The 12,521-nt window shown below is 40.1% G+C and overlaps 1 protein-coding gene across 4 annotated transcripts in view; it reads left to right on the forward strand.

Moving 5' to 3' along the window:
• The window catches only part of SH3PXD2B (SH3 and PX domains 2B), a 1,471,413-nt gene that overhangs the window by 363,292 nt on the left and 1,095,600 nt on the right, over nt 1–12,521 (forward strand). For all 4 annotated transcript variants that reach the window (XM_044069105.1, XM_044069106.1, XM_044069107.1 and 1 more), the window contains exon 2: nt 2,307–2,387. In XM_044069105.1, the coding sequence (XP_043925040.1) occupies nt 2,307–2,387 (81 nt within the window). The remainder of the gene's footprint in view (nt 1–2,306; nt 2,388–12,521) is intronic.

Genomic DNA, 12,521 nt, shown 5'->3' on the forward strand with positions numbered 1-12,521 from the left:
TATAAATAGAAGGAGAGTTGGCACTTAAGCATGCTAATGTCAACATGATGCTATGTCTTGCATAGTGACCCGTGGACATGGTATGGCAGTAGGCAACTTCTATTGTGTCTTGTGCTTAAAATTAGAAACTCTGTTTCCCAGAAGTGTAGACTAATAGGCATACTTTGAAAAAAAAAATAAGTGACATCTATGATTTTTATTCTTCTATGAAAATGTATGTTATTTAAGTACCATTAAAAACACTAGAGTTTTATGACATTAATGACGTGGAAAAAGTTTAATATGAGCACAGTAAAATTTTCAGTTTTAATCATTGTGAACCAGTGTTCTATCTTAGAAATAACTTTTCTGTTTTCTGCATGTACTAATCTGAAGGGAGATGTTGCTATAATCTGCTGCCATTCTCTATGCAGGTATGCGTCTATATTATGTTGTCGAAAGACGTGTCCATCGAATACGTCTTTATTGACACACAAACATCGAACCCAGTAATTGCGGAATGGCCACTTCAGCAAATTTTTTCTCAAGGGAAAAAAAATTGCTTGGCCAAAGAAACACAAAACAAATGTTCAAACCCTAAGTAGTGGGGGGCTGTGCCCCCACACATCCTATAACTAAATATACAACTCCAAGATCACACTACAGTGGGGCAAAGGGCAAATCCCTGATGAAGGCCAAGGGTTTTTTCCCCCTGGGAAAAAATTCTCTGAGTTCGGTGATTACTGTGTTCGATGTTTGTCGATGAAGGTGTGTTTGATGAACACGTCTTTCGACAACATAATATAGACCTGCAGGTTTTTGGTTATGCCATCTTTATTTTCTGTTGTCAGTCTGCATTTATCTGTAAACATGCACAATGAAATACCTAATATAGATTACATATTGTTTCTACTCTGTTGTGTTTCGGTTTGTGGTGACATAGTATTTAATGTTTTCCTAGTGTTGACATTTCGTAGTATTTTGGCTAATGCATTTTGTCAGTCATGCCTGAACTAGGTTGCAGATATCCTTCCTAGCAATGAAAACTTACTTAAATATTGCAGAATTACTAAATATAGCAAATTTGTTAGGAAATATACAGCTCACCCATTTCAACCGTTCCCTTTTTTATGTCTTGATCATTTTAGAAAAGCCCCTATTCCTTATTAAAGTAATATACGTATAAATGTTCAGATTACAGACTCTGTTGTTTATTATAATTTCTGACAGCTGTATAATATAGAAAATGTAGCAACTGCAATACTCTGCCTACCATGGTGGGGAGTGAATTGAAGTTAAAGCTGTACCTACCTTCAGCACCTTGTATTAAGACTGTGCTGCATTATTACTCGTACATGGCATTGTGAACTTGGAGATGTAGCTGACATTTTTTGCAGTAAATGCATTATTAATATATTTCTGATGGCTAGCTATAGAAAGGTTATGATATTACATTTGCTAAGGAACCTGTTGATTATACTGTGAATTGGGAGTGCTTATTATGGGCTGGGGCTGTCAACATACTGCTGCTGTTATTGTATTGAGGTGACTTGAAGTTTTGGGTTCTTGGCAGCACCTTATCAATACCATCATAGCAATATCATTGCCGTGTGTGTGTGTGTGTGTGTGTGTGTGTGTGTGTGTGTGTGTGTGTGTGTGTGTGCAAAGCTATTCTTGTTCTGTGGTGGTGGTGTTAGAAAGCAGCACAAAATAGTATATATACAATTCTTTGTTATTTCAAATATCTTTGTACAATGTACTATTTATTTAACAGTTATGTATTGAAACTCCCTTTTTGGATTGTTGTGATCATTCTTAGAGCTTTTCTAAGGGATGATGGTGGTTCTGCCCGATTACATTACAGTTCGTAATCAGTGTGTCATCATTATGCTTTGTAGAAGTTAATAAGTGTTGACATTGAAACAGATGTATCGTAACGTATCAGAGTCAGCCATCGTCTCTGCGTATCATCTTCTTGTCCCCGTCATTACCCATGTAAACTGATCCTATCTGGTGATATTTATGATTAGGCACAGAACCTTAACTGTTGCAGAGATGCTGTATAATTAAATACTAATAAAGCAAGAAATGAGAATTATGTTTGTTCTTTCCTGAACTGGTAGTTGTTATATGCTGGTTCTTTGCCACCTCAGAATGTAAAAGTCAAAATAGATGGCTACACTTATTGGCTGTGGTTCAGCTCATGTTCCACAAAAGTATGATCAGTCATGTTTGTAAATCACGAACAATCACTACAAATTGTAAACTGTCATTTTGTAAACTAAAAGACAAAAATAAAGCATTTAACTATTTTTTTTCCCTAACAGGTATACATCATCAGAGTTAATTGGTCCAATAACTGCACTGATGTCATCTACAGACGTTACAGCAAGTTTTTTGACCTTCAGGTAAGGAAATAATGCTGCAATAAGTGTAATATAATAGACAGTTCCCTTCAAAACACTACAATTTAAAGGTCAAATCATGTTTCATTTAGTCTGTTCTCAATTTCAGCTTTTCTTGACTTCAGCATTTATTGTCTTCAAATGTTATGCAGCTCGTTTTACAACTCAGATGTTCCAGTGCACCTCACGGCAGTAGCTGTGCCCTTTTGTGTACTGGAAATTCCAATGTGTACAACACTGACTGCAGGACATTTATGATTTACACCACAGGCATTAGGATTGCTTGGTTCTCAGAAATTTCTCAGGCTGCTTATTTCCCCCCATCATATATTTCCCCCCATCATATAATGCACAGCTTCCCCTTCCCTCATCAGTTCTTTACTGCTACAAAAAGAAACTGTGCAATAAATGACTTCAGGCTGCTTTCCCACATGTTGTGTTTTTTCCTCAGACATTCTTCTTTTAGGGAGCAGTTTAGTTATTGTTTCTTCAAACCTACAAGGAGGTAGTTCACAATTGACAATTAGACTATCAATCTGCAGTTTATTAGAAGCCTAGCCAATAACCAGAGATCAGAATCAAACTCTGTACTTTGTATCTGTATCCTGTAAGATTAAGATCTTAACCATTATGTCAACCTAGGTGGTTTGCTTTCCTCCCTTCTTCTACAGTTCGATTTTCTTCCTTACTGTTAACTTGGATGATTGAATTGTAAGTCCATTTAGAGTTCGGGCTGTCTTAACTGGAAATATGCCCATAGCAAACAGATCTATATCACTGGCTGAGATGCAAACCAGTTGCTTGAAATGTTTATCTCCAGATAATGATGTTAATCAGTTCCTCACCTGTTTTATGCTCAGTTGTGCTACTAGCACTATAGGATGAAACTGCTGGACAATTACTTAATATTACAAAGGCTTCACCAGCTGGAGCAAGAGACAGGGTAGTCTGCAGGCCTCCACTTTTGGTACTTCATCTAAATGGCCTCAAGACAAAGCTTCTTTCTTTCTTTCCATGAGGCATGCAGACATACAAATGTGGTAAGTCACATACTCTTACCAAAGTATTACAGAAGTGATCTTGGTTGTATTGCTGTTAGATAAACTCAAGGCAGTGATGATAATAAAAAAACTCAGTTGCCAACACTTTGTGGTGTCCACTCTCAGTGCTGGTGGTGCTTTTTCAGTTTTGGTGGACAGATTTTTTTCACACCAGAACACGTCATCTGTACATTCAGTCATTACCACCTCTTTTTAGGTGGACACTTTTACTTGCCATCACTGATTACATTTTGCTTGACACTTAATACTGGAACTAGGATACCCTTCAGGCCTCCCCAGTACTGGAACTAGGATACCCTTCAGGGCTCCCCCAGTACTGGAACTAGGATACCCTTCAGGGCCCCACTGTTTGCAGTAGCCAGTGCTGTGCACCCAACATTTTCTCCAGCAGTACCAGTTTATCGTCTGCTTCTCTAGTGCAAGTTCTTGTGGTGTCTGCTTATCATCTGTCCCTCTGGTGCTTGTTTATTAGATGTTCTTATTCCCAGTCTAAGTATACCTCTGTCTGCACTACCAGCTTCGTTACCCTATACCATCTTACCCAAATGAGGTGTACTCCACACCAGGCTCACAAGTACTAGAGTTTCTGATGCTTGTACCTCTGTCAGCTGCAAGTTAAAACTCAGGCAGCTTTACAAGGTCAGTGACCAAGAGATAGACTGTGATACATCTGGAAGGAACTTCTGTTCTCACAGTGGTTTTACTGGTACAGCAAGCCCTGCTAGTCTTACTTCCTATAGCACCGATTGTAGCTTTCATTCCTGAATTCAGCTTTCCCTAATTAATCCCCATTGCTCAGCTAGATGACAGGGACTAAACCCCTTGACACTTCTTTTTTGGGTTCAGCACAACCAGAGTGACTGTGAAGGATCATAGCACAGCCTAACTACACTGAGGTTACCCCAGATGATTCCCATTTCCTAGATACGGTGAAGGTGCAGAAGGACTCCTCCTCTCCATGCTGTCCTTAATTTCAGTTAAATTCTGTGCTTAATGTGGGATGGAGACTGGCCCTTGGAGGCTGTCAACTCACTCTAGGGAAGGCTCCAGATGATTTTCAGGATGGCTGCTGCAGCAGTCATAATAGATGGCCTCTCTGTAGTATACATACTAAACAATGTAAATTCCTGTACATGAGAACAGCCTGACACTGTGGCTCCTGTAGTCTGGAAAGCAGTTTGAATTAATTTTATGTCCCCCAAAGAGTACAAGTTATGGGCTGACCCTCCCATACCAGGTATGGCTATTATGTCAGTGGCCCTAAGAGGAACTTGAGTCCTCAAGCTCTTTTAACAACCCATGGTAAAGAATTAAGACACTGCACAATTTTAGAAAGCATATGTCTGTGTCTTCCAGTTTTTCCTTAGGGGTTCCAAACTAACATATGATCTGGTTCCAAAGGGAGATGTCGGTCACAAAAGGTAGAGGATTTTGTGGGTGAAATGGCTAATTGTCCATTGAAAGATAAACTGAAGGTACAAACGTCCATGACCATTAGAGTTTGTAGGCTTATGAAGCACATAATGCTGTAGGGTTCAGCAACACTAATGGCCAGAATTCCTGGGTTTGCCTAACCACATTTGCTGACATTAATGCGTTGTTTATAGATTGCCCCCATCAAGGACTCTCTGTAGTTTGGCCCAGAAATTACTGAAACCCGAAAGAGTATGAAACCAGTGCTGTGGCATAGAGGCATAAAGCCGTTATTACAGTCCAGGTAACCTAGGTTTGATTAGAGACTTGGGTCTGAAGCTCTGGCAGGGTGGGATGGGCATGCCTATCCCACGTGGAGGGCATTAATTTAAGTACTTTCTGTGTGGAGGCATGGTCCATAGCAGAGGGTAGCCCTCAGTCAAAATGGATGAATGCAGCAGATGAGGGAAATTAGGCTAGACCTTTATAGCTCCCCACAGCAGCAAGAATGACATGTGTTCCTGGGACACCCTAATGATCCTCATCAGCTCCAACTCTGTTGGATCAAGTCTGAGGGAGGTTAGGAGGTGTAGATAGACCTGACATAGGAGAGGGCACTGGGATGTGATGTTTCACTATCCACAGTATACCATAAGTAGAATGCAGTGTTGTCATTGAAGGCCATAGTTCTGCTGAAACCAGCAACCCCAGAGAAGATTATCAGGTGATACTCTCTCCACATGTCCCAGTGCTTTACCATTACTTTGGAAATGCAGACAAGCAGCATAATTGCCAAGGTTACCACTTGTCTTCTTTTCTCTCCCCATGCCCTTGGACATTCTTTGCTAAATGCTGTTCCTCATCAGGAAATCAAAACAAAAAGTGGGAAAGAAAAGAGATACTCATCCTTTTGGAATAAAGCGCTATCTATGAGACCCTGAAATATCAGCAGATATTCTAATATTTCAGATTCATTGTAATAAAGTCAAGGAACCTCACTGCAGATCTAAGTGGCTTATAATCTGTAATTCCCAGAGTGTCCATCTTCATGTCCACCTTTTAATTTTACTTCTCGGAGGAGACTGGATGTGCTGTTTAGACTAGCAGAATACTTTACATCTGGGTAGTGAAGCAGTCTAAAAGGTTCCTACACTTTTGGACATGGGCCAGACACTAATTTTTCAAGCTGTACATGGGTGGAAAGGCAAGAAATATAGGCAACAAGACGCAAGTCACATTAATGTGGAGGATTAGGGTGAGCAGGATCAGAGGTGAGCTGGAAGATTCTGAACTAATTAGCAGTGCAATGTTTACTAACTAGTCAGTTCAGACTCTCCCAACTCATCTCAGCGGACAGCGCAGTGTTACAGTAGTAGCGTCACCTCACAGCAAGAGGTTATTTGGTTTGATTCTCGGCTGGGGTGCCTTCTGTGCCAAGTCTGCATGTCCTTCCTGCATTTGTGTGGGTTTCCTCCCACGTTAGAAAGACATACATCTGAAGTGTTTCTCCCCGGACTTCTGTTGAAAATTGGCTTTGTTCCAAGTCAGACTTTTCTGGTTAACAAATGTTAAATAAAAAATAAAAATCACTAACCCTGCTCTCTATAATCACCCCCCAAATGACTGATTTCTTGATGTTCTGCTCACTACCTCCCCACATTGGTATATTTCCATCCATGTCCTGCTCAGTTCACTGTCTGATCAGTCTCCTTCATATTCTACTGGACCTTTAAAACAAGCTAAAATGTTTTCTCCTTCAAATAAGATTTTTTTCCTCATCTCCAGTCTTGTTAAATTTCAGAGTAAATATAGTTATGACACAAAGATATTGATATATGTGAGGATTAACTACAGAAGCAGCCACCTCATCCCCTTGCAAGCTCTGTGTAGATAATGTATGTAGAGCTCAGAGTTGCATAAATGTTTTTAATCAAGCAGTTCATCCTAGTCTGGTAATACAGAAACCGCTTGCTTCAAGCTGTTGTATTGAATTGCTTTCTGCCATTTTAATTTACGTTTAGCACCACTCACTTCCATTTCTTTTGATAAGCCCATCTGAGGAGTGTATTTTCACAACACACAGGATTTCATACAGTCAGTAACATTTCAGACACAGACCTTTAAGTATGTGTTGAGACTTTCCATCGGTCTTTCCTGTTACTGTTCTAAACCTTCATCACTGTGACCACAGTGTCCTTTTCTGTTTTACATGTATAACTGAAGGAAGACTTTATGCACGTTGTACTCTGTATATAAATGCAAGACTAATGCTTTAGTAAATAATTAAATGAGCAGCTAATTATAGTAAACATATTGTGCACCTACCAATTAGGAGCTGTAATGGAAAGCGAGCATCAGGCCATGGAATGGGGGAGGGTGGACTGCACTAGTTGGGTATGCAAAAAGCATAAACAGAAATTGATTCTCTAGAAGTAAATTCGGATGTCAGGTTTGAACCCTGATGAATATAAAGAGTAAGGACACACTTAAAGAATGCATTGCTAAAGTTTAAATAGTGACAAAATATCAACCTTATTTTTATCAAGATTTTCATGACATCCACATTGAAACAGCCAATGGAAAATTTTTGTCTTTCTCCTTACTAAACCATGATTTTTCTGCTTATTAAGCCATTTACATGGAGAGGTGGTTATTAGCATTGTGATCCCCGCAGTTCTGAAAAAGAATGCAGAGTCTTGACATCATCTTTGATAGAAAAATCAAAACATCTGCTTTCAGTATTTTGCCAAGATGTATCATATGTTAGCTGTAATGGTGCTGGGCAGAAAATATATCTTAATGTGAAAAGTAGATACCATGAAAGTTTGTTTAATTCACAGCATAAATCTTAACCTCTAAGAGCATGAAATCTGGACAAAGGCCTAAAAATAGGGACAATTTTTAAATATTGCTCTTACAAACATAGAAAGTTGATACAATTACAGGTTTTGCATTAGCATGAATTTTCTGAAGGGTATGAAGTCTGAAACTCAAATGTATGCCATTATTTTCTAACTTAAATCATTAAGCAATAACCGATGACGTGGTGTGGTTTATTGAAGATTTACCCATGGTTGGTGTGGTTTAATCACGAGGGCGAAGCCCGAGTGATTAAACAAAGGCAACCGTGGGTAAATCTTCAATATACCACAACCACGGAGTCGGTTATTGCTATTATACAATGACGTTATTTAAGAAAAAAAATACTTTTCTTAAATAATGTCTTTGTATAACGGTGGATTGCTGTTTTTCCACTGGTTGTGGTATACTGAGTCTGCGTTTTGATGTACCGCGCATGCGTATGGGACTTGCGTTCCCACGCATACCCAGTATATCAAGGCTTTGAAACGGAAGCAACGGAGAAAAGAAAATCTCCGTTCTCAGTTTTATCTCTCTTTCTCTCTTTTTTTTTTTTAAATTGTAAAAAAAAAAAAAAAAAAAAAAAAAAAAGTTTTGTGGCAGTTTATACAAACGAAAAAAAGTCTGGATGACCAGAGCTTTTTCTGTTGGTATATTGTGGGATTTACAATGGGCACACTGGTTGGGCTGGCCAATCAGCATGCACGTTTTAGAATATTAATAGGGAGGAATTGTATAGTTAATAATTTACCATTAATTTGCCAGAAAAAACACAATTTTATGAAAACTGGACCACAATTTTGAGGCAAAAATCTGGACATTCTGTGAAAATCTGTACAGTTGACAGGCATAATTCACAGTCTAGGGGGTCATATAGCAGAGCTTTACAGACCAGTTTGACTATAAATAATTCATAATGTGAAGGACTGTAAGTCACACATATATAGCTTCAAGTTAAAAAAATGGCAGGCTGATATAGAAGCAAAATGGGATGTTTTCATAAGTGTTCAGCAAAGTCTGTGGCCTAGTTATATTCTGATAAAAGGATTAACCAGCCCATATTCTGTAACAGAAGTTTTATCTCATATTTGTTGGGGGTGCAGAGAAAATGTTTGAAAAGTATCAGTGTAAGCAACATAAAACAAAATTTCTTTCATAGGATATTCATAGGATCGATGGAAGTTACTAGGCTGTTGGCCCTAAGGCCCAAGCCTAGCCAAGAATTTAGCCCATGTTCCAACAAGTCAGCACCCAATGCCACTGTCTGGTAGGGACACAGGTGGAATCCCAGGGATGCATTTTCTGTTCCCCATCCAGTTTGCTCTTAAAAAGGGTTAATGAGGTATTCTGCTTGACGTGGAGAGGGAGTCTGTTCCACAAAAGGCTTGTTATTGTAAAACAACATCAATGTACATATCTGTTGATCCAAAGCAATATGAGAATTGCCTTTTAAATAATTCAAGTTGCCTGAACCTAGAGCAAAACTCCCCCCTGATAAAAAAGGATCTTGAAATGCAGTCACTGGATGCTCTGAACAGTACAATGTGTGTTTAAGCACTTGTGTATGTGCTTTCCAGCATAGTTAATTAGCTCTGAGGTGGTCATTTTAAGTCATGATGGATCGGCGGAGCTGTCTCATAACACTTGGCTTTCTAGTTCAGTTCCCAGTTTGAGTGCATTCATTGGGAAGTCTCCATGTCCTTCCAGTGTCTGTGTGGGTTTTTGCTGTTGTTTCCAGTTTACTTCCACTTCTATAGGCATTCTGTAGGTGAACTGGTGATTTTCTTGAAGAGCCATCAGGTGGATATGTGCATTGCAGGATGCATGCAAACACTAGTGTTTCATCCAGCACCCTAAACCCACTGCTCGTTTTAGTAGTCTGTAGCCCCGTCACCTTGAGTAGGATAATGCATGTGCCAAATGATTGAATAAGTGAATGATGGCAGTATAAAATGGAAACTGTGTGTTGAAATCCTTGAAACAGACTGTGACATATAATATCTTTTTATTGCCTTTTTGAGAAGATGGAAAGAAGGTTTGTAACTGGAGGTTCTGCACTTTTGATCTTTAGGGTGAAGATGTGCATTGCCAATATTCCTGGGTTCTAATCCCAGTGTATGATTCTCTGTTCTCTTCACATTGCAGCAGTGATTTAATTTGAAATGTTTGTTTTTCATTCTTTGCCTTTGCTTCCTCAGGTAAACCAGGATTGCTATTTTTCTCTTTTGCCCTTTTTGTCCATTGTCATGTTTTACTGAGTAAATGGGTGTAACAGCCTATACTTTCATCATAGCGCTTATACTTTCCTCATAGTTTCTTAAGTATGTACCAGGCTAATGGCCACTGAGGCATTTTTAAGCCTAGCCATGCATCTCAAATCTCTGACAAGTCCTGGCACCCTTGGTAAATGAAAGCAGGGACTTGAGAGATTAAATATTTATAAGCAGGGGCCTGGGAGATGAACTATTTTACAGGGTGCCTGTGTCCATTAGAGACACAGGTGCCAAACCAGGGATGAATTTACAGTTCCCCATCCAATTGTCCAAGTTACATTTAAATTGGGTTAGGGGTAAAATCTGCTTCACGTGGATAGGGAGCCTGTTCCAGAGAAGTGGTAGTCTCTGGGATACATACCTGCCTCTCCATGAGGTCCTGTTTGCATCATAGGCAAGGTTTGTCTTTAGAATGGGTAATTCTGCTGCTGCTGTTTGTTTTGTGGAATATGCAGGAGGTCCATCAGAGTGGAATCTGCAATGCCCTGTATGCCAGGCGTAGATCTACCTTCAATAGTCTGGAGGAAATGGAGTACTGGGATAGGACTTTGAGGTGGTCTGCATAGGACATGTTATTTATGTCCTGTATTCTTTTAGTGAGGAACCTCTGTGGCTGTCCTAATTGTTGGATATGCCTGGTCAGGAGCATACCAAAGGGGCGTTGTACTCAATGATAGGTCTGATGTATGCCAAATACAGTGGAACAATAACCTCCTTTGACCTAAATGCCATATTTTTGTTTATAAGTTGCACAACATAGAATGACTTTCTCACTACTCTAGACACATGATGGTCAAAGGCTAGCTTAATGTATACATATGTCCCCTAGTCCCTCACTCCTGAGTTGATTCTTAGAGGTGTGCTCTCAATATGACAGTTACCAGGGGTGGCCAATTTCCTGAAGGTTACTGTTATGCAATTTCTGGCATTTAGTTTTAGTGCATTGTTCTGACACTAGTTGTTTGTCAGCCCTTTTTGGAGAACATTACTGTCAGTGAGAAATTCTATGACTGTTCCTGATTTGCAGTCTTCTGCAAATTTGTCTAGGCAGAGGCCCTTGATGTTGGCCTTAACATCAGAGAAGCAGATACCAAAAAGGAGGGGTCCTAGGACTGATCCATGAGGGATTCAATTGGTGACTGGCCACTTTGTAGTGGTGGACTCCTCAATTCTAACTTCCTGGAGCCTGTCTGTGAGCCAGCTGGCTATCCACTGGGTGACATAAGGGTTTGTACCTAACCTCTTGAGTTTGTCAATGATGTCTGAGAGGGGGGTATTGTGTCAAATGCCTTGGCCAGGTCAAAGAATGGAGTGTGAACTATTTTGCCCTCTTCCATTGCTTTGGTGACCTTCTCAATGAAATCCACCAAGTTAAGTAGGCATGACCTGCCCTTGATGAAACCAAATTGGGTTGGGTCCAGTGTCTGGAGGTTTCCTATGTCATTACTGATTATTTCCATGATAATTCTTTCCATGGCTTTGCATACAGACTAGTGAGACTTAAGGGTCTGTAGTTTCGATGGACTGTAGATTGCCCACATTTGTGTAGCGGGATGATGGTTGCCGTTCTCCATTTGTGAGGCACAAAGCCTGTTTGGAGGCTACAGATAAATTGTGATTCCTGATTGTCTGATAGGTCATGTTTCATTAAAAAAAAGTCTTTTGGCTTTTCCTGGTTTGGGGTCACCACGGCAAATCACCGGTCCGCTATTTGATTGGCAGAGGATTTTTACGGTATCGAGTTTCCAGCCCGGCGCCCATCCTTCACAGAAGGGGCACACACACTCACTCACCTACCTGCATGTCTTTAAAGTTCAGTCAACCACAGGTAGGACATGCTGACTCTGCACAGAAGGCACTCTCTGTGAATCGAACCGGAAGAACCTCTTGCTGTGAGGTGACAACGCTAATTGCTGCACCACCATGGCTGACTGATGGGTCATGTTTCATGCTATTTAGAAAATGGCCTGAGATATTGTCGGGACCCATCAATGCAGTGTTCTTGGCCTTAGAGAGAGAATTAAGGACCTGTTCCTTAGAGATAGCAGGGAGAGTTGTATTTCATTGAGGCTGGGGAGAGGTGGTTAATGTTGGAGCTGAATTTGTCTGCTAGTAGGTTTGCTATATTTTTTTGGCTTGGTATAGGTGGCTCCATTAACAGTGAGCTCTGCCCACAAGTGTGTATTGCCTTTGAGGTTGTGGACATAACTAAAGAATATCTTGTGGTTGTCCTTGGCCTGGGAGGCCAAATTTACCTCAAATTTGGCTTTGGCTTTGCTAGACTTGATTTGTGCTCTCAAGTTTTTTTTTTTTTGTTTAAATCACTTCAGTCTGGTAAAAGGAGATGAAGAGTCCATGTAGAAATCTGTTCATATTCATGGATACCCTTCTCATGTGTTCATTCAGTAATGTTTGCACCTACATGATGTACCCACATAAACCATGTGCCTGGTTGCTTTATTACTTAATTGCAGTAGCTTTCCACAAACCCTGATTTATTGATTTTATTGCTTTTGTGTACTGGGAAAGTC

The sequence above is a fragment of the Protopterus annectens genome, chromosome 4.part0, assembly GCF_019279795.1.
Source record: "Protopterus annectens isolate FY-2018-M chromosome 4.part0, PAN1.0, whole genome shotgun sequence".
Classification (NCBI taxonomy): domain Eukaryota; kingdom Metazoa; phylum Chordata; order Ceratodontiformes; family Protopteridae; genus Protopterus; species Protopterus annectens.